Source organism: Colias croceus, chromosome 15 (genome assembly GCF_905220415.1).
Source record: "Colias croceus chromosome 15, ilColCroc2.1".
In the NCBI taxonomy this organism is placed as follows: Eukaryota; Metazoa; Arthropoda; class Insecta; order Lepidoptera; family Pieridae; genus Colias; species Colias croceus.
Window position 1 is genome coordinate 9,347,723 of NC_059551.1, and position 27,412 is coordinate 9,375,134.

At 34.9% G+C, this 27,412-nt stretch overlaps 1 protein-coding gene across 2 annotated transcripts in view; it reads left to right on the plus strand.

Moving 5' to 3' along the window:
• Positions 1-3,542: 3,542 nt before the first annotated feature.
• LOC123697674 (phosphatidylinositol 3,4,5-trisphosphate 3-phosphatase and dual-specificity protein phosphatase PTEN) overlaps positions 3,543-27,412 on the plus strand; it is a 54,643-nt gene continuing 30,773 nt past the window's right edge. For both annotated transcript variants that reach the window (XM_045644186.1, XM_045644187.1), the window contains exons 1-2: positions 3,543-3,953; positions 27,141-27,313. In XM_045644186.1, coding sequence (XP_045500142.1) covers positions 3,725-3,953; positions 27,141-27,313 — 402 coding nt within the window. In that variant the 5' untranslated portion in view covers positions 3,543-3,724. The remainder of the gene's footprint in view (positions 3,954-27,140; positions 27,314-27,412) is intronic.

Genomic DNA, 27,412 nt, shown 5'->3' on the forward strand with positions numbered 1-27,412 from the left:
AAGTTGCATATTATATAGTAAATTTATAAATTATTTTTTGAAAAATAGGGTCATAAGGAAGTTTCACTTCTTACGTGTGTATACTAGTACACGCACACATTTTTTAATGTATTTTGTGTAACATAATACACACAGTAATTAGTAAGTAAAAGAATACTGATTAAAGTTTCTAAAAATTGAAGTAGAAGTTAAATGTAGAAAGTATGCTAAGGCCGTCTGTCCACCTACAAGAAAACTTCCGCGAGAAATGTCGAACATTTCTCGCGGAAGTTTTCTTGCAGGTGGAAACGCGGCCTAAGTCATTGTAATAATAATTATTATTGTGTAGACTTAATTTATTTAAAATAAAAAATAGTAACTACCTATTTCTTCTTACTTCTTTCAAATGAAAATTTTATAGTAGGTACGCAACTTTTACACAGAATTAGATAAATCATATAAAATTGCAGTCTCAATAAAATTAACCTATCCATTTTCCCCGAAAACGATAAATACAGATTGATTGCCTTATCGGTCGGTTGGCAACACGCTGTCTCTGCGTCTGATTATTATCAAGCCCAAGAAGCTTATATCCTCTAATACACTGGAGATTGCACTATGACCATTAACTTGAAACAAGAAACTATGACATTCAATGACGTCAGTCATGTTATTTGTCTCTTTCTGTCGAGTGACCACGCTGGTTTGTAAATTCAGGATTTTTCAAAATAGAAAAAACTAAAAATCATGGTCTATAAATAATAACGACATATATTTTTAACAGTATTTATATTATAATATTATGGTCATACTTTATAGGTAGGTACATACAATTTTAATTGGTATAGAATGATAGTTATAAATAACTTTTGGCTACAAAGCTTGGATATGAACCGATACATAGCATTAACATCCTTTGTAAATAGAGGAAAGTTGTGTTTTGCATCAGATGCTGTTTACCAAATTGTTAGCTACTCAGATCTTCTTTTTAAACGCGTTGCTTCGACGGGTCAATTTCAAGCCAGAATCATCAAAGAAAAACTGTTTATAGCAGCCTTGCACAAATTTCAGCTAACTTTACAAAGTTTATTTTTCAAAAGGTATTTTTTTCTGGGTCGTAATCCTCAGTAACCTTGATGGGCACATATATTTCTTTTTATTTTACTTTTTGGAAAGCTGAAATACGTAAAACAAAAAAATATGAGGTAAGTTAAAAAAGTATAAATTTCAATGTAAAAACGAACAATCTTATAACTACATGTGAGTGCAATACCGATGTCATGTGTTGTTTCATTACTAGTAACAATCTTTAAAATGGTGTTCTAAATTTTCATCATAATATTGTTATTACAATATATTCTCTTCGTTATCCATAAAAACTCGTCATCATGGTTACCTTACTTGTTAAATCTGTTTATTGAAAACTTGTTGAAAAATGATAAAGTATTAGGGAAATAACAAATTTAACATGACTGCTTACTAAAATGATGCTAAATTAGACAATTTTTGCCATTGAAATGATTCTAAACAGGTAAATGCAGGAGTATTGAGGAATATTGTAAATAACGTAAATATACACTTGCCTGTGAAATTCTATGCCAGAATTTGGTGTCCAAACACTTCTGCAATTTTGCACAATACAATGCATTCTTTATATTCGGAAAATATTCATTAAATAAGCAACAATATTAACTTAAATATTCGAAGCGACGCAATTTTTTTGACACACATGCCATATTGACAAAGTGAGAGTTGCTACAATTTTATTATGGTGACTACCCATAATCAGGGAGTATCGCTTTTTAATAATTGGTTCAGATACTTAGTTTATTTAGCATAAATAATAATTGTCTCATCCAACAATGCTTCTGAATAACGTTGTTGGCAATTTATCAACAAACTCATGTACAAAAACTAACCTTTTGCACAGAATATTACAGCATACATAGTAGCCTTGGGAAAACTTCGTATTAACAGTGGCAATACCAAGTTAGGTGTGAAAGTGATAAAAAACATGAACTGGGCAATATTTTCTTGTTACACGTCAATGTTCATACCGAAATCTCCAGTGTATTAGATATAAGCTTCTTGATCAAGCCATAATCTACTGTGCCATAATAGAACACAAACACACACGTCCAAAGATAGCATTTTAGTCCGTTATCAATGATCAAATATTTGCTACACTAGTATATTATCTGTGGCTAGACTGTAGTATCGTTTAGATGTTATAAAGCTTAGGACAAAGCCAAATATACTTATTTATCTCTAACAAAATGTTTAATCAAGGCAGAGACTAATCGAAGAATTCAAAAATCATTAAAATTCGTTTAGCTATGTACTAACAGGGACTTTCTTCTATACCAGCGCTTCGCCAGTGGTACCTTTTTATAATACAGCAACTACTCAAGAACTACAAGACTAATACCACTCAAGAATCACGTACATTATATTATTTATCCGAATGTGAAGGATTTTTTTAAATCAGTCCAATAGGTCCTGGGCTTAGCGCGTTTAAACAAACAAACATGTTTATTATTATATCCAACTCAAACTCGCATTGAGATTAAATAAGAAATGAGCCATATTGACCCTGATACATGAATATTTTTATTAAAATAAAATAAAATTACTCATTTTATTTGTGCCCAGAAAATTTTAATCTAATTTTTTGATCATATTGCCTGATCACTCAAATCAAATTCAAATACTTTTCAAATACTCCGCCAATGTTGAGTTGCACAGTTTTGCATGTGGTTGTGCCTGTGGGTTGTGCACTGTGTGCTGGTTGTGCATGTTTAGTGGATCATAGACAAAACATCAGTTATGACAAACGAAAAATAAAATGATAAAATATTTGCAACTTTTGTTCGAAACAAGAAAGTAAATGAGCTATTCCTTAATTTATTAAAATTAATATATTATGTAATCAATAATATCCTTTGCGGTGGATTTATATTGAACGTACTTTTGTCTATCAATAGTTGTAAAGTGAACGCACCTTTTTGTAATTGAGTACAGCGTCATCTATGATGTTAGTTTGTAATCAACAGCAAAAATTTATTCTGCTACGATTTCTAACAACGTAATAATGAAATTGAACATTGGATAAAGTTAATTTTTAAATTAATTAATACATATTATACAACTCCATTCAATCGCAAATGTCTTATTTTGGTTATTTGCGATTAACTACACTTAGAAAGAGTTTAAATTTGAATATTCGCGCTAAAATCGTTCTATCCATGTGACATCTTGCGGATGAAATCGTAAACAGTAGTAGAACAAAGAGAGCTAGCTAGCCAGTAGCCACTGCTAGAAATTAAGGTTGTGTTTTATCTCTCTCCAACTGACGCGATAGCTTCGAGAGCGAATGAGAGGGCGTTTAGACTTTCAGCCATCAATTCATAACCATCTTTCTTTCTTGTGCAACTGTTTCTCGTCGGTCGTGCTCTAGGATCTAGTGTGAACGCAGGATGGACGCCATTCGTGCGAGATAAATTCAGGTATCGCTCGCGTAGCGACAGTGCGTGCAATATATATAAAAGTACTCTGTGGTGCGTGCGAACAGTGGCGGGCGTGTATGCTATATGTGTGAGTGGTGCGTTCTTGTGGCCTCGGTGCAGTGTGGAGTGACGGGCTGACGGCTGCTGGACCGGCGAGGCTGTGCAGAGCGCGCGGGAGGCATGGCGGACGCGAGCTGATCCCGCGGGTGCAGTGCTCGCTCGCGCTCCGCGGAGGGTTTATGGGTATATGTGTGAGCTGCCGGCGCCGTGAGCGAAAGGCTCCGGAGAAGCGTTGGGGCGCGGCAGGCTCCGCGAAGGGCGCGGCGGCAGAGTTGCTACCGCGGTGCATCAACCTGCGAGCCATGGCCAACTCCATCTCCAATATCAAAATGACAAACCCTATCAAAAACATGGTGAGCAGGCGCCGAAAACGATACGTGAAAGACGGCTTCAACTTGGACTTAGCATGTATCCTTTTTCCAAGTGTAAACGTATGTGTGTGTGTGTGGAAATAGTTCTGACGAGAGGTGAGTCCACTTTTTATCCCTTAACTGGATTTCATAGATAACTATAAGTACCTAAACCTGCTAGGATCGTCACACTCAAGGACAACACTATAACCTATAACTCACTATTGTACCATCAATTTAGGCTATTTGAGGTTATAAATGGTGATATGTTGCTCCGAAATCGTTTCACTTGTGTTTACGAAGCTAACCAAATCGTTAAAGCATTCGTAAGGATATAATATTACGAAAAATCGAGGCATAAAGTGTTCGTTATGTCAAAACGAGTATGTAAAAACATACCAAAAGCTAATAGTTTGAATTTAACTCACTCTATATACATGCATATAGATGTGTAGTTGACTGATATCTTGCATAGCAACAAGACAACCTATATCTTGTGTACATAGGATGTATATATAGCACTTAAAAACTATCTGATAATCATTGTGGGGCTAAAGATAACTATAATTGAGTTTTTCTGTTGTTTCTGTGTAAAATTTGTGGCAATCAGTGTTAGATTATAGTGTACAGAAAGTAATTTCTAATCACTTGAAACTTTCCCTCTCATATAAGTCACTGCAAACTTTATGGTTGTTTTATGAGTTTTCTAAGTAAATTGTGCTATTATTATTCAAATGGAACATATCATTTATGTCTCAGTTACAGTCTACTGAAAAATAGGTCAAACTAGATATTGTATTTTGGGACTGATAGTGCTCAATTATTTTAATTTCAAGTGTACAGTTTTTATTACTATCACTACATATGTAATTAATCATGTCATTTGCCTAATCATCAATTTAATAGTTTACATTTGTTAATATCAATATAATTTGTATGAACCTTTCTTCTGATTACAATGTTTAACCTGCATATTCTAAAAATATGCTAACCTATAATTTAAAAATATCAATACATATTTATAAAATTAATTCCTTACTGTATTATCATGTCCAATTGTATATTAGGTTTCAATTTAAGTAACAAAAAGGTTTGCCATGTCTATTCTACTTTGCTTTTAACAAATATATAATACTCAGTAGACCATTGTTAATTACAGTGTTCTACAGAAAGTAACAATTCTATTTTTTGAGTTGTTAATTTTAGTTGTTTCGTAGTTTAATCATACATGATCCTTGATAACAACAATATGAGGAAGTGCTAACTCCTTACTTTAATCAAATTACAATAGTTTTGTTTTAGGTAAATAGTGTAAACCAGAACCTTTGTGTTCTTAATTTCAAAATTTAGCTTATAAAACATGTACACATAAACCAAATAGTAAGGGTAATGGTTTGGAAACTCAAAGCTAGGCAAACTCATGAATTTTCCATTTAAGCATGTAATCCGTTAAATGGTTCATTCTATCTATTAATGAGTGAACATTGGTATGTTTTAAGTGAGCTCCTTGTACGTTAAAATTATATTGAAGCCAAATGCATCTCTGTGACATAGCAGTTAATATTAGAAAATATAAAGGAATCAGGCTACTTAAAGTACCTCCTCTTCACCTGGGTTTCCACTAACTAAATAGTAACCAAAGATAGAAATAACATTGTCAACAGACAAACAGAAAAAAATCTACTACATACATTAATTTTATAAACATGTAAGCTTGTGAGGATGAATGAATGTGTGTAAGTATTTACATATAAACAACTGAACCAATTTTGATGATACTTGGCAGTGCTTTAGAAATTCTTAAAGGCAGATGGCCTGTTGTTTTCATTCGTGAGTAATACCACGTGGCACAGCTAGTATGTGTATATTGGCCAAGTAATTATAAATCTTTCTATGTTCGCACTATCTTGACACTTGACTACATGTTTTATGAAAGGGTGTTTCGACTAGAAATCTTTTATAGATTATTATCTTATCTATGTTGCTATGGTATATTCATGCTTACATATTCTATTTCAAGTTTGGTTTTATTAATAATCTTGATCATTAAAAGTGTGATTTAATATGATTTTGAACTTTGTTTTCAAGGTTGTGTTTGTATCATACAAATTGTGTATGTTAAAAGATAAAGTATTTATAAGAAGCTTGTCCTGTACCCTCATAGGAGGCCCGTGTCCCAGCAGTGGGAATGTATATGGGCTGATGATGATGATTAGAAGCTTATGTGCTCATCTAGGCTATCAACAATCTCTTGTATTATAAAATACTAGCAGTCCGCCCCGGCTTCGCCCGTGGTACATATTTCGCAATAAAAGCTAGCCTATGTCCTTTCTCGGGTATCAAAATATCTCCATACCAAATTTCATGCAAATTGGTTCAGTAGTTTAGGCGTGATTGAGTAACAGACACACAGACAGAGTTACTTTCGCATTTATAATATTAGTAGGGATTTGGTACAACTAATCTGCCTTAGTGTGAATGACTAACATACATCCCCATACATGCTTATCTGCTGAACAGCACCTTCACTCAATATTGTGGCTTGAAAAATAAAAAAAATGGTATGTACACTCAAAAGTGAAATCGCCTGTGCAAGTTTTTGGTGAGTGCTTATTCTATTTAAATACAATATGCTTAACACCATTAACTACACTGAATATTTATTATCGTGACACATAATATTATCCTTTATTTTATCTCATTGGATATAATTTTTCTTAACAAATAGTTTTCTATATGTTTGTTGTTTCTTGGTGCTGTATACAATTTCATAATAGCATTCAATCAAGTGTAAAAATGAAACAGGCAGATAGTTACTATGTATCATGTTACATCATATTTATTATATGTATAGAATACTAGTGGTCCGCCCCGGCCTCGCCCGTGGTACATATATTGCAATAAAAGGTAGCCTATGTTCTTTCTCAGGGTCTAAAGATTATCTGTGCCAAATTTCATCAAAATCGGTCCAGTAGTTTATGCGCGAAAACCTATACATACATACAAACCTTTCCTCTTTATAATATTAGTATAGATATTACGTTAGTATGGATGGCATACACAATCTTAATCCAAATTATCTCTATGAAATGTATCTTTACTAATCCAGAAGCATTGTTATTTGTGCTTCCTTTGTTGTGGTACTGCACCATAGATAGCATAAGCTTCATGGAAAATGAAATATCAATCAAAAATCTAATATGAAATGAAGTGTTAATAATCAAAGTATGTTTTTTTATCAAATAGTTTGATCTTGGTGTGAAATTTTGAATATCCAAAAATTCGATCATCATTCATCTACAATCTAACATCCCAGCCTCCACTATAATTGCATACAATTATCTAAATCCTCTCTAGTCTCTACATATATAATAACTAGCTGCTCCGCGCGGTTTCACCCCCGTGGCTCCCGTCCCGTTGGTCGTAGCGTGATGATATATAGCCTATAGCCTTCCTCGATAAATGAGCTATCTAACACCGAAAGAATTTTTCAAATCGGCCCAGTAGTTCCCGAGATTAGCGCGTTCAAACAAACAAACAAACAAACAAACAAACAAACAAACTCTTCAGCTTTATAATATTAGTATAGATTAATAAGTAAGACTTTTTATCTGGCTTCTGAATCAAATAATGATGCCTGGAGGATTTTTATTAATAAGAGAAAATATATCTTGTCTCATTTCCTATGATAATTCCAAAAATGTACATTCACTAGTACATAAAATATGATAGTTTTTTATTGCAACAATTAATCAAGTGAAAATCCCACCAAACTATGATGCAACTTTGTTGTTTCGAGCGTCGATCGAAATGCACGACACTTATAATAATTTAACTTCGTTATGACGACATTATCTTGGGATTTATTTCAGTAATATTGGAGAAAAAGTGCAATAATTTCGAAATATTGAATAAATTAAATGTTTTCCAACGCTATATTTCGTTTTTAAAAGCTTTATTTCGTCATACTTCAATATTTAAAAAGGCACACAAATGAAGCCGAATTTTAACTATGTTTAAAAGTTAGGTATATGTTTATTAATATAAATTATATAGCTTATCAGCTTAATGCTCCAATCTTTTGACTACTGACTAGCTCTAACAATTTTTCAAAGTTAATAAGCAAAAAAAAATAAGTCAATCATGTTTCGATGGAACACTCCGAAATACACAGGAGATGACCTTTCCTATAACATAATGTATTATGTATTTATTTTAGTAATTACATAGAATAATACTAATTAAATAGTCATTTAAATTGTCCATAGGAAGTGAGTTTCGCGCGAACGCCACACAAAATGCAATGACGATTTATCAGCGCCTGCAGGGGTCGTTCACCCGTTACTCAGATGGGATTTAATAGTTATCATATCGATAATGATTATTAAATGTTAATTTATTGCGGAAATTGCGGGTGACGAAAAAATTGGTTGTTTTTTGCATTAAAAGTTGCGATGTTGCGACATGATGTCGATTTTTGAGGAAGCTTTTCGATGGCATATTATTACCTATTTTTTTTCAAAATTACATAGGAAGAAAGCGTAGACATTCAGCTGGGTTGTAAAATACCTTTTTATAATTATTCAGTTCCAATTTTGACTAAAGCTATCTTTGTCTTATCGTTTTTAGCACATGAGATAATACACATTACATTTGGGTATGTTATGAATTATAAAATAAACGTTATTCTTCATACCTAATATATTTTCATATCTGAAGATTTTTATTGTTTAGAAATTGCATCATGAATTTCCCTAGTTCCTACCGACATATTATAAAAACAAAGATTGACATGGTTAAGTAAATAATCATTCACTCAAACCATCTATTTTCCTTAACTATTTTAATCTCAATTAATGGTAATTATTACTAATTTATGCGAACTCGTATGAATTCTATTATCATACCAGACATACATACATAGCGATACGTACCTTGAAATTGACAAACCGTACGAAACGTCTAATTTCGCTGTTGGATTGCAACTCACGCTTGACCGACTTTTATAATCTGAAATGAATTTTTAATTACCCAGCCTTATCGGTGCGATGTTATTGACATGCGTTCTTTTGTCCGTCCGTCGGTAGCCGCGTCGGTACGTGCTAGCGCAGAGTTTTGGTATGAACATTGTTCTATGCTTATGGCCAATACTAAAATGGCAATCGTGAAAATCTTACTGCCCGTTTTGGAATGTTTGGATACGGTAGCAGCTAATGTACAGAGGTTAATCGTTGTGGACTTGAATATGTTATGAGATAGACCAGACGAGTAGTGACGGCTTAGTTGAATATTTTCAGAATTGGAAATAAAAACGAAATTTAATTTCTCGCGTTAGTTTGATAAGGATAACTTAAGTTGATATGAAATACTTAATCATTATTGGTAATTAGATTAGCAAATAGTAATTAATTGAACATTAAGTGGCAGTTCTTTAATGTGTTGTTTGAGGAAGGATATAGAAATACTGACCGTCTTTAGGCCACAATTTTAGGTACATGCAATATTACGAAGGCGCTTCATTAACTGTTTGTAGTCTCATTAAATATCAATTAATAACTCGAATAAGTAATTACGATCTTTATCTTTGATTCAATTATAATATTCCGTGCGTATCTGGATATTTTATTTGAATGCAGTATATGGAGGGCTACATTAATACTATAAAATATTATGTCTTTTTAGTGAATAAACATGTATATTAGCATGTATGTAGCTCTTTGATTGTCTTTATGGTGAATAGCAGATAAACTAGTGAATTTCCGAGCAATACACGAAAATAAAACTTATGAATCTAAATCGGTAGCTAAGTTCTTCGAATCAATAAACCACATTCATAGATTTTATAAATATGGCCATTGATAGCTAAATACCTATGCCATCGGGGCATTGTAATTTTAAGATTAAATGTTTGAATTTTGAAACAACAATAATACTGCAAAATTAAAAAAAATAATGACGACGTTTCTTATTAATTCCTCCTGTCTTTCCTCTTGCTATGGCTGTTCGCATTTACAATGTCAAAAGCAGAAACCCCGAAAAAAATATACCTATACATATTTTTGCGGGCTCTTTCTCTAGCCGTGAAAAATGGCTCTCGCAATATTTAGCGATGTTTTTATTTTTCTATAGGTAATGCAACAGTCACGCAATCACACGTAACTTTACATTGCGCGGTCGCCGCATGATTGAGCTTTAAATAAAGTACCGATACTTAGTTTCGTTCAAGGTCATGTAGATATTAGCATATAGGGGAACTACTGCACGTGTAGACATTAGATCTAGGTATTTGCGCAGTGCTGATGCTCGGTAATCACCAAACCAGATATTGTAATCGAGATGCCTGCTAATAAGTTTCGCGAGCGTGGTGTCGTGTTTGGCTTTTCATTTCAAAATATGAGGGCTATTCAAAGTGTAGGTACGTTTCAGGTTAATAATTAGAGATGCGCCGAATAGTGGTTTCACCGAATAACCGAATACCGAATACTATTCGGTTAGAACCTTACCGAACCGAATATTCGGCCGAATTATTCGGTTCAATGTTTTGACGTGTTTTGATGCGTAAACCGGGCCTAACGGGTCGCAAGTAGCTGCCGGCTCGGTGGCGAGCGGAGCGGAGCTCGGAGCCTTACCTCACCGCCCGCCACCCGCGTATATCGCCCGCGCACTCCGTGCCGTCTCAGTTGTGTTGAAACTTCGCCCAAAATATTAAAATTTTTAAATTGTTTAAAAATTTTATATTTTTACTTTAAGTTAGTGTTTGCAATATGAGCGGACGTAATGTCATTTTCTATTGGGACTAAAAGCATTGTCTTCAGACTTCAGGATTTAAAGTATTATAAATATTAAATACTGACTAAGTTCTAATAATAAACATGATTAAATTATGTTGATGTAAATTTACAAAATAAACGTTCGTTTGAAATGTAATGATCGTTTTATTTTATACAGGGTGAAATCGTTAAGTGTGCACAGCGATTATTCCGTAACTATTACAGATATCAAAAAACTTTTAACTCATATTGAATTATGAGTTAAAAGTTTCATGTAACATTTTTGGATATTTCTCGTTTTATTAAAAAAAAATTTTTATTGTCATTTTACTCATTAGGTATAGTACTTTCAATATCAGTTTAAGGTTTTTTGATATCTGTTATAGTTACGGAATAATCGCCTGTGCACACTTAACGATTACACCCTGTATACCTTAGGTTCAAACATTCTTCATAAATCATAGGATTTCTTTGACTTGTGTATAGTATGACATAAATCATTCATAATATGAAGTTATGTATTTAGTTCTATAGCCAAGAAAGTAGAAATACTCATACCGAATATATTCGGCACCTAAACCGAATAATTCGGCCGAATACGAATAGTGAAAAAGATGCCGAATATGCCGAATACCGAATATGTATTCGGTATTCGGCGCATCTCTAATCTCTATTAATAATGTTATATACGAAGTTCGAAGTATTCTGGTTGTTTTAAAAATTGTAGTAACTAGTTACTAGTTAGTTAAGTTTGTTTTTAAAAAATTCTACGAAAATATGTAAAAATTCAAATAATATCCATATTGGGCCTCCTTTTTTATTTCATTATTTATTATTTATTTCATTAATCGCACGGGTGTGTGAAGAAAGTGCGATACCAAGCATCTCGTTCATAATATAAATAATACATTACTTCGTTACTTATATTTTTTGTGTGCTTTGTATTTTATTACGAAATTGAGTTAAAGAACAGAACGTCCCTTTGGGGCGTGTGAGTTATGAGAGAAGTCTGAAAGCAATAAACATATAAGTAATTATGTTAGACGTCACCACAGAATACATAATAGTAGCTAAACGCTACAGAACGGACACTCTCCGCCTCCCGCCAAAATTAAACACTTACCTCACCCCGCACGATCAGACATGTTATGGTACCCATTTCCCCGCAAGGACGATACCAACGACGTCTTTAGACGAAACGCAACGAAGATTGACAACATTAATCAAATTGACTTAAAGCAATTTTATTATTTTGGATTTGTGATTATCGTATTTCGTAGAAAATGGTTAGATATTGTGCTGTTTACGGATGTATTTCATCAGAAAAACGCGAATTTTTTTTTACGCTAGTCACAAATGTGCCAACCATAAAGAGTTTACACACACATTTGCAGTCTCTACAGTGTGACTGTCAAAACTATAATTTTGTATGGAGTGTCCGGGGTGTGACGTCACTTTCGCGAATCATCAAGTTTATGTTACAATTGTGTTTTACCTTTGGCCCGCTGAATGTTCGCAACTTCGCAAGAATCTCGCGTCGCCCGTGCACACAGCCTCATAACAAGGCCGCTTTACAATGTTAACCAGTTGGAATTTCTCGCGAGATATTGTACTGTAGTGAAATTGGAAGTTTTTCAATTAAATGTCACCTACATATTGTGCGTAATTTATTTTAGTAATGGTATTCTTCAGCGTCAATCCGCGGTGGCAACTCGCCACGGTGGCCTTGCGTCACGCGCCCTTGGCGATAGCGAGGCGAAGGCGTGGCAAGGCCGTGACGTCGACGCAACTTCTGTATGACGTTATTCGCAAGTTGCTCTTCGCTCCTCGGCAGTCGGCGGCCGTCGTGGATGTCGGACAGGATATATCACGTTTAATTGGGTTGGCAATATGCAATGCAAATAATGCAATATGCAATGTTGGACTTAGTTCGACAGTATCACACTATCGATCAATTGATTAGCATAAAGCAAGATAGGATAAATATTCTAACAGTGTACGTATATACCTACTAAGAGTCGCCGCGATTACCAATTTGTAGTTTTTCTTTTTCTTTTTATTCTAGTCCATTGAAATGTTACATTTTTTAGGCCTAACCTTGCGTTTTTTAGAGGACGCAATTTTATTTTTTGGATGTGTAGGGTAGGTCAATTTAAATTAGTTTATTTAAATAGCTCTAATTTCTGAACATTTTCGCTTATAACTTTTTTATTCATAGTTCTACGACAAAAAGTTACTGGACTATAGTTGTAGAGAATTTAATTTGCAACAAATAATGCTAACATTTTTTTTTATCAGACAAATATTTTAAGAGATATATCGTAAAAACCATATCTTCCGCTATTTTCAAGATGGCGGCCGTGGGACTAGGGTGGCGACCCCACAAACTTGGTGATAGTGATAGCTTCACACTGACCCCCCTACACATCAAAAAAATAAAATTGCGTCCTCTAAAAAATGCATCCCCAAATGTAACTTTTCAATGGACTATTCAGTCATGAGTGCGTGCAGCGCGATGTTATATCTACGTCACAGTGGCGTGCCTAGGGTGTTAGGACTGGGCAAGCCCAAATTTTTCGAAGTGTTTGCTGGGTACCCTTTTCTTGAATTAGGTATACACTGTGTTACTAAGTAGGTACCTACCTATGTTCGTTATAAAACTTATAAAAAATGTGAACATACCGAATCAAATCTTCTAAATCTTCACGCGCGCCCGCAAACAGTTGAGTCAAACGTATACCATTACAATCATATTAAAATCTATATCTATAAATTATATAAAACTGTATGACATTATATTATAAAATTGTACAGATCATTTATATTCTAATTCAAAACGCCGATCTTTCTGAAGGAAATATTTTATAACATCGGAATAGAAGTAGGTACTTAGGTGATTGTTTTAATTCAATTAACAGCTCTTTCTCAATGACAGTCATTGTTAATTCAGAAAGACGTTCTTGGCCTTGTGTATTTCTTAAATACGTACCCTATGAATTCGATTTAACGCTGAGAAAGCACGCTCCGTGGAAGAACAACTAGCAAGAATCGTAAATACCAAAATATGTGCAAGTTTCATCAGAAGGCTTCTTCTAACCAATTCTCATTCATGAAATCGATTAATTCGTAAACATTACAATTAAAATTTGGTTTATGTTACTTACTGCACAAATCGGGAGTTGGTTTTGATGAAGAAATTAATCGTTGTTTTACAGTAAAGTTTAATGATTTTACCTTTCCCCGCTGAGCACAAAGCAAACCATCACAATTTACAATACAATCTGTGTCGCGACACTTATTTTATCACAAAATTCTAAAAACTTAACCTAAATTACACCGGTATAATCACCCGCTAAACCATACTAACAATAATATTCACGACGTTCGTTCGCGCGACGCGCAATCGTAACTATCTTCACACTGTTAAAGCCCGGCTTTGTTGGCCATATAAATTGCTATAGAATTCTATAGATAGGTATGTAGTTACTTCAACGAAATTTCATACGTTAGAAGAGATAAGCGCAAAGCCCGGTAAAAGCCCACGAGTGCAAGCGAGAGAACTATATGTCACTCAAGAAGGACACCGCACTGTTTATACAAAGTACGACTTTATGTAGATAGCAAGAAGGATGAAATTAAAAAGTTTGACTCGAATTTGACATTGTTTGTTGGTGAGTTTTCATTGAATTTCGGAGCAAATTTTGAATTGCTCGTTGCGCGCGAATATTCAAAAGTGAATTTGGGTATTTTCCTGTCTCGTAGCGAATTCCTTAGGCAAGCCGGGCTTTTCGGCTTGTATGAACGTACCGCCACTGCTACGTCAGATGCGTGAGATACCATAGAAAATTATGTTGCTTTTGATTTTAGTGCAATTAGGTATAACTCTTATAATGTTGAATCAGAAATAGATATAAAACCCATTCAGCTTATAGTTAATAGGTACCGTATAGTGAAAACCTATAGGTGTTTGCATAAAATAAAAATGTTACTCTGCATAGAATACTTTCCAACAATGAGGTCTTTAATGAATCTATTCAAGAGTTGTATGCGATAATCCAGATTAAACTCTATTTACATAAATCGGATCATCGATTTGCGATTAGTGTATAAAACCATATTAACATAATTAATTACATATGTGATCGCTCCTGGTTCAGATAATCCGCACAGGTATTCGTAACAACTGTCCGTCCGTCCGCACTACCTGTTCACAAATATCTCCAACGACCCGATATATTATATGCGTGTGGTTACCACGTCCGTATTTAATATTAAAAGATCGTAAATTTTGGACATACGAGGGCGATTCAATAAATACTTAGCCTAGAAAAAGTATACGAAAATTTTGGAAAAGTAGCAATTTATTTTTCAACATAGTCTCCTTTTAGTTCGATATACTTAGTCCAGCGATGCTCCAACTTTTTTAACCCGTCCGAAAAATATGTTTTCTCAAACTCTGTAAAATAGGCCTCCGTGGCAGCTATAACCTCCTCATTTGATCCATATCTATTCCCGACGAGGGATTTTTTCAGATTAGAAAACAGAAAGAAGTCACCAGGGGCTAAATCTGGAGAATACGGTGGATAAAGCAGCAATTCGTAGCATAATTCGACCAATTTGGCCATGGCAACGGCAGACGTGTAAACCAGTGCGTTGTCGTGGTGTAACAGCACCTTTTTCTTAGCCAGATGGGGTCGTTTTTTCTTTAATTCGGCGTCGAAACGGTCCAATAAATTGGCATAGTAAAGCCCTGTAATTGGTTTACCCTTCTCGAGGTAATCGATGTAGACAACTCCTTGTGAATCCCAGAAAATGGTGGCCATAACTTTTGTGGCCGATTTTACAGTTTTCGCCTTCTTTGGAGTACGTTCCCCGGTCTGGATCCATTGTTTTGATTGCTTCTTGGTCTCTGGTGTGTAGCAGTGAATCCAGGTTTCATCGACTGTCACAAAATGACGCAAAAACTCCCCTGGATTCCGCTTAAACAACGCTAAACACGTCTCCGACGTGGGCTCACTGTTGCGCTTGTTTTCCGGTGTGAGTAAATGCGGCACCCATCGCGCCGACAGCTTTCTCATGCCAAGTTCCTCGTGAAGAATATGATTGACTGTTCCTTCTGAAATGCCTACAGTCTCAGCTAGCTCCCGAACCTTCAATCGGCGATTTGTCAATACGAGATCATGGATTTTTTTAATGTTTTCCTCCGTAGCAGCTGTTTTTGGTGCACCTGGACGTGGTTCATCAAAAACCGACGTACGGCCACGTGCAAACTCGTTGAACCAATTCTTGAGGGTGGCTATCGATGGAGAAGAGTCACCGTACACGGCATCCAAGCGGCCTTTGATTTCGATACGCTCTTTCCCGCCAAAAATAGGAATCAAATCACCGAACAATATTGCTCTTTTTCCATTTTTGTAAAACCGATCGATACGTTCGCTTCCATAGGTTGTCAAATTAAAACAAATGAAGGGATTGGAATGAAAATTAAAAAATATACTTAAAAAAGAATGAGCTACATTGTGGTAAACCTATTTTGAAACAATAGCGCCCCCTGGTGATGAGGCTAGGTACTTATTGAATGCACCAGGTATTTCAGCCACTTTATTACGCGTTTTGACAGCACGGCCTACATTCGTGTAGGCGCATAAATGGTTCCACTCTTTACAATGCTAATAGAATATTAATACTTTACTATTCTAACCCGTTGAGCTGTGTGAGATTATTTAAAAAATAACATTCTTGTCTTTGAATTTAAATAAATATTATCCATATTTTTTTAATTAACTCCAGCTTCCTATGCCGTAAACTTCCAATTTACATTTTCTTAATCGTTAAATGAACGTTGCTTGTTGGAAATCGCTATAGCGGCAACGATGTAATTTATTAACTCGACGATAATAATGATATATCGACCCAAATGAGAAAATATTTTAGTTTTATCCGTCAATCTTGTCACGAGTAAAGATCGTTCGGGCGAGTGGTTTTTTTATAAATCTTCGGATCGCGTGGTTAACATAGATATATAACTCACAAGTGATGTTATTTATAGGAATAATTTTTAAATCGCCATCCATTTGAAATCAAATGTGTATGGCGGATAAAATATGCATTTGTATATTTATTAATAACCAGCCGAAATACGTGTCTTAGCCCCGCCTCCCCTATAGCTGTGCTTTGATTAATTGCCATAAATTAATTATAAAAGTTGATCATTGCAGATTAAACCAATGGCATTATGAATAGTTAATGAGATCATCGGAATGGATCGTAAGTTTTTTTTATTATTGTAAGGATAACAAATTTCAATTGAGAATTGAGATAGACAATGATGCGACTATGAAAATTAAATAATGATTTCGCAGCTTAAGTTTCATAAAACTGCAAGAATAACTTTTATGGATTGAATTAGTCCCTTGGTGCTGTTAGTTGACAAACGTTTGTATAATATAATAATGCAACACCTATTCAAACACACATTTTCCGATTTCACTAAATCACTTCAGACGCGTTTTTGAATCATCGTACCCATGCAATGTACTGGTTCGGAAAGTGGTTTCTATATAAAAGTCATAAAACGAGTCGATAAGAATCTCTACATTTGTTCTTTTTAGATTAATTAAAATATAACGTTTACGCCAATCAAGTAATCTCACTTTAAACATAATAAGTAATTCAAGTTCAACTTATGCAATTCGCGGGCTAAAAGTCGGTAGTAACATCCAACGCGGAATAAATGATCCAAGCCGAATGTACGGGCCAGTGGCAACGCACTTAAAGCTTCGCTTAGCTCAAGGTCGCCGCACAATAGTGAAATGAAACTCGCGTGGCAACAGCGATGATTTACATAGTGCGCAAACGTGTTCTTAATTAACTTTTGGGCCGCGCGCGCACTGCGGCGGACGTGTGCGGTAGGGCTGCCACGCGCTTGACATAAAGGGATGTAGTATAGGGCAATAGTGGAATATTCTGACCATATTAGTAGTTATCATGGCTCCGAAATCTTCGTCAATGGCTTGAGAAGAGCACTAAATCATTGTTCAGAACAGCGTTTTCCAAAATTGAAATAGCCCTAATGATCGCCAACCTCCTCAAGGAGAAGGCACTTTAAGAAGAATATTAGTATGTACCTGTTGTGGGTGCTTCATTATACTGGATAATTCTTAAAGGACGTGTTGCTTAGAATAAATCAATTATGTTGTAGAGCTCATTGTAGGTACATTTAACCTGAATAGTACCTTTATGTAATAACTGTTTTAAATTGCATTAATTTCAATTAAGAGTATTGTTTAAGCGTGTTACACAATATTGTTTTTTGTTTCTTATGCCTTGTAATTTTCGAGGGGCAGTATTCTTTTATGGAAGTTTTGGCAACCCTAATTGTTCCGTACGATTTGGTCGCTAGTTGGAGTGTAGGTACCTATAGCTTAAAATAGGAATGGAGTTTTTTACGCATAGTACGCTTTCTTCTAATTTTGGGTTGCGAACGCGGCGTGGTAGCGATCTACGATTTGACTTTGACCAACCTACGGCTTGTTAATTTAGGTTGCACACGCACTGCTGTATTTTTATGGAGATTTTAGATTTTAGAAAACAAAGTTTTAAACCGGTATCGTAAAATCAAAATTGTCATGAGTTAGTGTGCTTATTAAGGTGCGAGTTTTATCAATTTTTCTAATACATTAGTTGATTATAAATGATCGCTTTATCGTGTGAATGCAATCCATTTAATAGGTTTTTGCGAAATAAATGAATTACAGCACAAAATCTAATCGAAGCTTATCTCTCCTTTGTTATTAATTGAATGCAGGTTTAATTTCCATGTTTTATCAGCTGTTCAGGTGTATTGATGAGAATTTTCATTTTAATTAATATAAAACCCAATTGATTATCCAGGGTTCAATTATTACGGATAGTTTTTACAATGACGTAGAAAGCTGAGTACTTTTACGGGATTAGCGTCACGTAGGTATTATGGTGATTCATGCTTTATACTTTCTAGTATTATTACTTAGCCAAAGAGGTTCTCTTTTTGATAATATTAGGCATAGCGTCATGTATCTGTTAATTATTGTAGATGCATTAAATAGGTTATTAATGGGTCGAAGGACAAAATAGCAACCACCAGGTTTCTATCCTTTTACTAAAATATTAAAGGGGTTTAAATCCATGAAAGTGTTTTAAATAGATCACAATATGATTTTTGTTGCTTTTGAATGCAATTTTCTTTAAAATAATCGAACGCCTTTTCGCCCTAGCAACAACGCCTCTACTCGGCGACTCGCAAACAAGTCGCAATGCGTTAATTTGTTCTAATTCTTTCCATTAAACTGTCTAAAGCCACACGATACATAATATATTTTTATTTATAGTACTCTGAACTCTGAAGAGAATAACTCTCTAAACTTAGTAAAATACATCTATACTACTATGGTGAACCCCAGCTTCGCCCGTAGTAACCTGTTGCACTCGAAGATAACTCTGAAATATTTTTTGAAATTCCCTTAGTTCCCGAGATTATCACGTTCACACGATCTTTTCAGCTTTATATAATTAATTAATTAGTATTGATATATTAAACTAGTCTGTTCGAAGCCTAACAATATCTAGAGTCAGCAAAAGCCTTAACGGTTATCCTATAGAATGTTTCTCAACACTCCTCATGGCAAACCTATCGATGACCTAGCAGATTATTATATTATTAAATGAGGGCGGAACTATGCAGTCAAGGTATTCCAGATGTATTTATAAAGCTTTGTAAATGTAATTGTAACGTTACATTTATTGAAATTAATAATTGTCATCATATGTTAATGGAGTGTTCAATTGTAATTACATGGTCATCGTATTCATTATTTAATAATCCATACTAATATTATAAATGCGAAAGTAGCTCTGTCTGTATAATATACTTAATCACGCCTTAACTACTGAACCAATTTGTATGAAATTTGGTATAGATATATTATGATACTCTAGAAAGGACATAGGCTACTTTTACCCCTGAAAATAGGATAGGTTTTGTCCCGGAAATCCCACGGGAACGGGAACTGCGGGCGAAGATGCGTAGTTATTTATATACAATCTGCTTGGGACGGGTCTAAGCCGCGGGATTATACATTGTTAGATGGACATAATTTCATTGTGAATTTCAACCATCGTCGGACAATTAAGTTTTATGCAAGTCTATCCATCAATTTAGGAACTTTCGTACAAATAGAATCGAATAATGAATAATATTATTAAAGAATATAGGTACGACAAAGATAGTACTTTGTCCCTTAATGGCTTGCTATAGTCTCTCCTTATGGCCCTGACATCGATTATTCTAGATTAATGTATTAAATAATTGCAATTAAATAAATAAATAAGAGTTAGGAAGGTTTTTTATCCGTGATTTATTCACTAGTAATTATTTTTAAACCCGACACGGAAATTTTAAGTAATTTAGCCGAGCGTGATCACGATTTTGTTTTAAGAAAATACTTCTTAGTATTAAATCTTGTTAAGGTACCATTTATATGCATATTTCATTTCATATGTGGAAATATGAATTTGAAAATAAAATTAAGTCGTTCTTTACGCAAGCAGACAATACAAAGTGCATGCGCATCGTCACGGCCTACAGTTGTTAGTCAAATAAAAATGCAAAATGCTTTTAAATTATTATAAATGTACGATGCATGCATGAAACTAAATATTCATGATTCTCTCACGGGCTCGTTGCGGAGTTTGGCACGAATACATTTTAATATTTTAACCAAATTTAAACATCTAAAATTAATGCACTTTTCGGTCCCTGCCAACTCCGCGCGCCGTTTCTACTCTGTTGGTTTTCCGCTGATTTTTATCGGCGAAAAGTGAAATAAGTCATTGTTTTTTGAAACATGTTGGTTGCTACGGTCGGTACTGTAGGTATTTTTCTTTTATTCTCGCCAAAGTTATTATTCAGACTCGCAAATGTTAACAAAAATGAATTTAACTGTTTAATGTTTGCTTGGTATGTTTTTAAGACACGCTCCGTGATTCCACAGATACTGCGCCTTCATGCTGGTTGATGCAAATACACCCAAGTTATTGAAAGGGCTGAAATCAGTGGTGTCTTTGTACATTGCACACATAATCGATTTAATAGTTTTCGTAATTAAGACGATTGTTTATGAGAGCACATTGCGTCTCGCTGAAACCAATTCGCTTTTTATTTAAAGACAAAATTTCTTCATAATATCTCCAAATTTGGAACAATTTATTGTATTGAACGGCTTTTATAGGACTAGGCCGAAATCACGTATGTACAATAATAATTATTGTTGTTATACGTATCTCATTCCGTGGTACCCACTGTATTTGGATTTTGGGGACGCGTGAAAATAAAAATAAATCAAATTCCGACTCGCTGCGTTCGTTCCCAATCTTATAATTGTCGCAAGGAGCTTACGTGCGATCTTTTAACCCACATTGTGAATAGGCAATAACTTACTCGATATCTGGGTCACCTGTGGTGATTCATGAGTGTGCATCGTACGTGCACAGAGCGTAATGGATAATCCCTTTTTTCACGATGACTTATGCCGCGTTTTGATTTATGCCTTCGTGAGTTGGTGAACTGTGGCGGGTATTAATTGGAGGGCTAATTGATGTAGTGGCTAGTGTTCGTTGTGCCATTGGTTTTGTGTTCGATCGTGATTGTTTGAAAATTATGGGGAGAATAGTTTTTTACGTTGGTCAAGATGCAGTAGTACCGAAATACAATACGATATTATATACCTAACTCAGATAAAAGATGTCTGATCTTAAGAATGAGAAAGAATGAGAGTAGAATGTGCACATGAATCGATGAACGTTATTGGCATCCGAATTAAAGGAAGTGAGGGTATCCTCACGTTGCAAAAGCTAATACATTAAAACGGTAGAACAATTCGGAACGTTATTTATTGTATACACTCAACAAATAAGGGCAGATGTTCACATGCTCACAGCACGGCAGTACACTGTTCGTTCGCGTCGCCAAGTGGAAACGCGCGTTTATTGTAATTGGATCGGCTAGGTTGTTGCACCGTTTATCTGTTGACGTCGAGACGTGTCTTTAAAGCTTATTAAACGATGCCCTTTTGTTTTAATGCTTTTACGCTTCTGTTAATTCGATACGTGTGTAGCGTAATCGCTGATGTGTCTTTTATGTAATGGGGGTGTTATGTGCGACTTATTTTGTCTTTTATTGAACGATGTTTTGAAATCGATGTTCTCGTACATATTGTTATATTATATGTGTTATGTTTGGTTCGATTGCGCTGTTTATATGTAATCTAATATATAAAAATCAATGCCACTTTTCGTTGTAATTCCATAACTCGAGAACGGCTGAACCGATTTCGATAATTCTTTTTTTATTATATTCCTTGAAGTACGAGGATGGTTCTTATGTAGAGAAAACGTTAATATGTACCACGGGCGAAGCCGGGGCGGACCGCTAGTTGTGTAATATTAAACAATCTTATATCTGTTAGTTATGTTTAACAACTTACAGAGGATGTCAGGATATGGGTAGGTGGACAGTACACTGGCTAATAACTATAACTAAGTGAATTTTCACTTCCGATTCTATTGGAATATTATAAATTAAATAATAGGCACTTGTCTATTGAAGGAAGTCCTTTGTTGCGATACGTAGATTGTATCTTTTCCCCGTCATACTGTGAAAACGGATTCTGTCAATCAAGTTTGCACGAGAGAGCGATAAGTGTACCTTTTCATGGAACACGAGTCGCCGTATGACTGATCGAAATATCGACTTCAATTTCACATCTCGATTTCATAATATCCGCTCTTAAACAAAACGTGAGTAATGTGACGTCACGCGTCCCCGAATCGCTCTACCACCGGTGAAATTTTTATCGGGCATTGTAAAATTAGAATAAATTGTATGATTTTTATGTGACACTGCTCCCCCATAAAGTTGTCAAAGCGTAAATAATGCAGGAATTTTCAAGTTTTACGACTCGACCGCACGAGGTAGCCGAGGGTGTGATCAGATTTGAGCGTGGCCGTTGTTCGACGCACTTCAATATTGTTAACGTTGCTTTTGAACCGCTCGACTTTGATTGGAATTAATTTCACGAGTGAGAGTAGCGGTTGGACCTGTTTATAAATTATTGTGTCCATTTTATTATCTGAAATAAACTATTTTTAGACTAGAAACATTAGCAATTAATAGTTATTCATTGTTGACGCTTTCACTTTCTCCACATAAAAACAATTTTAACTTTTTAAACTTTAAATTCTGAAATCTGACGATTTTTAGGGTTCCGTAGCCAAAATGGCAAAAACGGAACCCTTATAGTTTCGTCATGTCCGTCTGTCCGTCTGTCCGTCTGTCCGTCTGTCACAGCCGATTTACTCGGAAACTATAAGTACTACAGTGATGAAATTTGATGGGAATATGTGTTGTATGAACCGCTACAAAAATATGACACTAAATAGTAAAAAAAAGAATTGGGGGTGGGGCCCCCCATACATGTAACTGAGGGATGAAATTTTTTTTTTCGATGTACATACCCGTGTGGGGTATCAATGGAAAGGTCTTTTAAAATGATATAAAGTTTTCTAAAAAACATTTTTCTTAAAGTGAACGGTTTTTGAGATATCAGCTCTCAAAGTCGTAAAAAGTATGTCCCCCCCCCTCTATTTTTATAACTACGGGGTATAAAATTCTAAAAAAAATAGAGGTGATGCATGCTAATTAACTCTTTCAACGATTTTTGGTTTGATCAAAGTATCTCTTATAGTTTTTGAGATAGGTTGATTTAACTGTAATTTATTATATTTGCTGCTACGGAACCCTTTGTGCGCGAGCCCGACTCGCACTTGGCCGGTTTTTTTAAATTAATATCCTGAACGTAAAAGTCATTTAAATATAAATTGCTTCAAATTGAAACGAAACTTTCAAGTTGATGAATTCAGTTAAAACTTAGTCCGCTAATTGATTCTATACCAATTGGAGAAGGAAGTTTGTAATTAAACATTAAATTGTTCGCCTCGGTGACTTTGAGTATCGAATCATTGCAGACGAGGAAGCTGCTGACTTGTCTATTAGCTAGTTAGTATTGCAAGATTGTCGTCTATCTTTTGGTTCGATAGAGCGTTATGTGCGCGCACCTTAACATCGTGCCGGCCGTCTATGCAGTCTGTATGGCTAATTGAGAATTTGGTTTTGTACACACGTCGGTGTTGCAACCGCTATCTGAATAGTTAGTACGCGTCGAGGTTGTCGTGCTCACATTATGCGGTTGGCCAGCTGTTTACGGGTCTAGGCGAAATAATGAGTTAAACTTTGTTGTGTCTTATGGGTGAAGCGGCGGCCTTTAATTACAGCGTTCTAGAAGGTTCCATGATGGGCGAGAGAAGTTGACTTGACATTGCGATCGATAGCTAGTCGCTAGGCACCGTATTTTGAGGATACAATTTATATCTGAACTAGGTACGTTGTGAAAATTATTTACTTCTGCTCCAAACATTTATAACTAAACCAAACAGCAAACGATCTGGCCAACACCGATGTTGCTGGAATTCGCATAAAAATAAATAATGTCGTAGAACGTACTAATATCATACATTTGGAAATCCATCTTATTTACACTGCTGTCGTTTTCGCAATGTTTCCACCAATACCAATTCAAATTCAACAAATTATAGAATTGAGATATTTACCCCATTTTAAACACTAAGTGACTCAATTTCAATACAAGCTTCCCATCTGAGAAACTAGTCCATACTGTCAAATGTTTTCCCATACCATCAATCAGACTGCATACTGTTTTATAACTCATTATAGCTTAAGCTTAAACGGGAATTCTAATCAACATACAAAAATACGCACACAGGTGTTTAGATAGATATAGGCAGCATCGGACACAAACCCATCGGAGAGACAATACCATCAAACCGGTCACCATTAACTTTGAACTCGTGTTGACATCGCATCGCCAGACGAAACTGTTAATTTCACAATGATCCTAGACGCCATTAACATAGAAAAACCTCGGTTGCGACACGGAACGTGGTATTAAATATTCATATTTGGTTCGCGTGCGAATCGAGAACTCTTGGATGTCTTAATTGTTTGACAGATTTGAAGCTGCTGCGATAGGAAAGAAAGTTTTTAGTGTAGTTATAGATTAAATACAGTACTACACATTTATTAAAAGGAGTAGGATATAATGGTAAATACAATGAAGATTGTTGTTACTCCTTTACGCAAAAGTAACTAATCTAAATCGTTATTGTAGTACAATTATGTATTGGCGAATTTATGCACCGGTTTGTATTAGAAAGAGAGTAAGTTAAAGTAGGCAATAGATTAAAATATTTGTTGATTCTAACTTATAAAGTGTCTGCAGGTCTGTCCAACCTCGTATAATCTTATTATCAATTTATATAGAGGTAAAGTTTGTAAGTTTGCACATAATTATAAGATGGTGATTTTTATCTATTAATCTGTCTGGGTCGTTTTTAAAATATGTTTACGTATATTACGTAAAATACATTTATTTAGCTGCTACGGTGCATACTTATTGCCAGCCATGCATTCCAAGAGACGAGTATTAGCTCGTCATACAAAAAGGCATAGGTAGCGAATATGATATAATTATTCGTCTCATTTAGGTACGTGCAGAAAATATTAATATGATGAACTGTGAGTAAAAGCGAAAGACGTAGGTTCGAATCCCGTCTCATGATCTATTTTTTTCTATTCTATAAAAATCTCATTTAAAACGCATGCATGAATGCTCTAAAACTAAATATCATATGACGAACTATTTTACGAACACTTTATTTTTAACTTGACTTTTGTTTTAAACCAACGATTATTAGTTTGTTTAATTAACAGCCAAGTCACATAATAGGTGAAATGAATGATTTATGTAAAACCGTTGTAAATTCTTCAATTTCCAAGCGTAGGTTTCGTTTAATTAACGACGGCAGAGTCGGCAGGCCAATCGCAATCCGCAGTGGGGTAATAGATGTGTAAGAGAGAATTTGTAACAGTACGAGACGCGAGATGTTAAAAGTGTAGTCGTCTCGGGATTCGAGGATTGGGTAACACGCGAAAAATGTTTCCTGATTGTTTTGAAATATTTTTTTTTTGTGATTGAGTTGCCCGACAGATTATACATATCTACATAAGACAAAGCTCAATGAACTGAGATTCAGATACATCTTTTTCATACTTCAATATTCCGTCTTGAATTATTAAAATCTTCAGAAAAAGGCAGGAAAGACAACCTGACTAATATTAAGCTTACTATAAATAATTTTAATTAACCAACCAAAGAAAAACTTCTTTTCTTGTCATCCTTACATTCAAATGTCTAAAATAATACAATATAGAGGGTCATTGTATTGCCTCAGTCAATATTATAGTTAGCATCACAGAAATAGGCAATAAAAATAATCATTATTTCGGTAAATTTAGTGTTGAGGTTAAACCTAACTAACTAGCACATACATGATATATTTTAGCCGACACACGAACCCCAACAATGTAAATAATCAATGATTTCGCACTCAAATCCTAATTTCCACAGAGTCACGAGCGTTCCGCAATTTGCGTAAATATGTGTAATAATTATATATATGCATAATTCCAAGTAGGGTTGCCAAAGCTTAGTTTAGGAAAATGTAGCATACCTAGATTAAAAGAAAAGTATTTTTCGAAACTTCCTTTTAATCGTCTGCGTTATTTATGTAAATAAGATACAAGACACGACAAAACACCTATTTGTTGAATCCTGAAACTAATATTACAAAATTAATATCTGTTCTGATCTATTTCTGTCTCCTTTAAAGCCATTTAATGTTTTTAAATTTCAAAATGCATTTCAAAAAACTTTTGACAACCTTAATTGCACCTTTTCGACAAAACCTCACGTCCCAAAAGTTTATTTTTATGTATAGGACAAACGAGTTTAGCTACAGTTTTATCAATGAAATTATAAATTTACTGATAAAGTAAAATTGGTAATTTTTATGTTACTTACTTTTGCAATTTTATAATTTGCACAATCATCTATAAATGGTTCTTACCTCTTTATTTTAAACTGATAAAATTAATGTGTCTATCCAAGGACGAACTTTTTACACACACCCAAAAATAACTTGGCTTTTTATTACATTTCTTGCTAATAAATAATGCAATTAATTAATCTACAATAGTAGATTCATAAAAATTTTAAAATAAATACCGAGGTTGTATATTTTTTACCTAGCCCGTAGTTATTTTCAGCGCAGTTTTTACTTAATAATTTGAATAAGAAACTACGCTAATATGAACATAAAATTAATGGCACTGCCGCTTTACAAATTTACCTTATCGTCCGACGTCCATATTTAAATTTACATTAACGTCCTGTAATTATTAACTACATTAAAATATTGTTAATACGTGTGTTCACCAATACCTCCTTAACGAGCGTACACAGATATCACGGACAGGCTAATAGCGATGGGGTTTCCCGCGGAGAAGCTGGAGGGCGTGTACAGGAACCACATAGACGAGGTGTACAGATTCCTGGAGCAGATGCACAAGGACCACTACAAGATATACAATTTGTGCTCGGAGCGGTCGTACGACGTGACCAAGTTTCATCAGAGGGTGAGTACTTTGTAACATACTTTGTTTTGTCTAAATTTGTGTGAAGATCTAGCTTAGAAGCTAGCAAAAAACCTCGGTTTGGGAGGACATAGAAGGCTC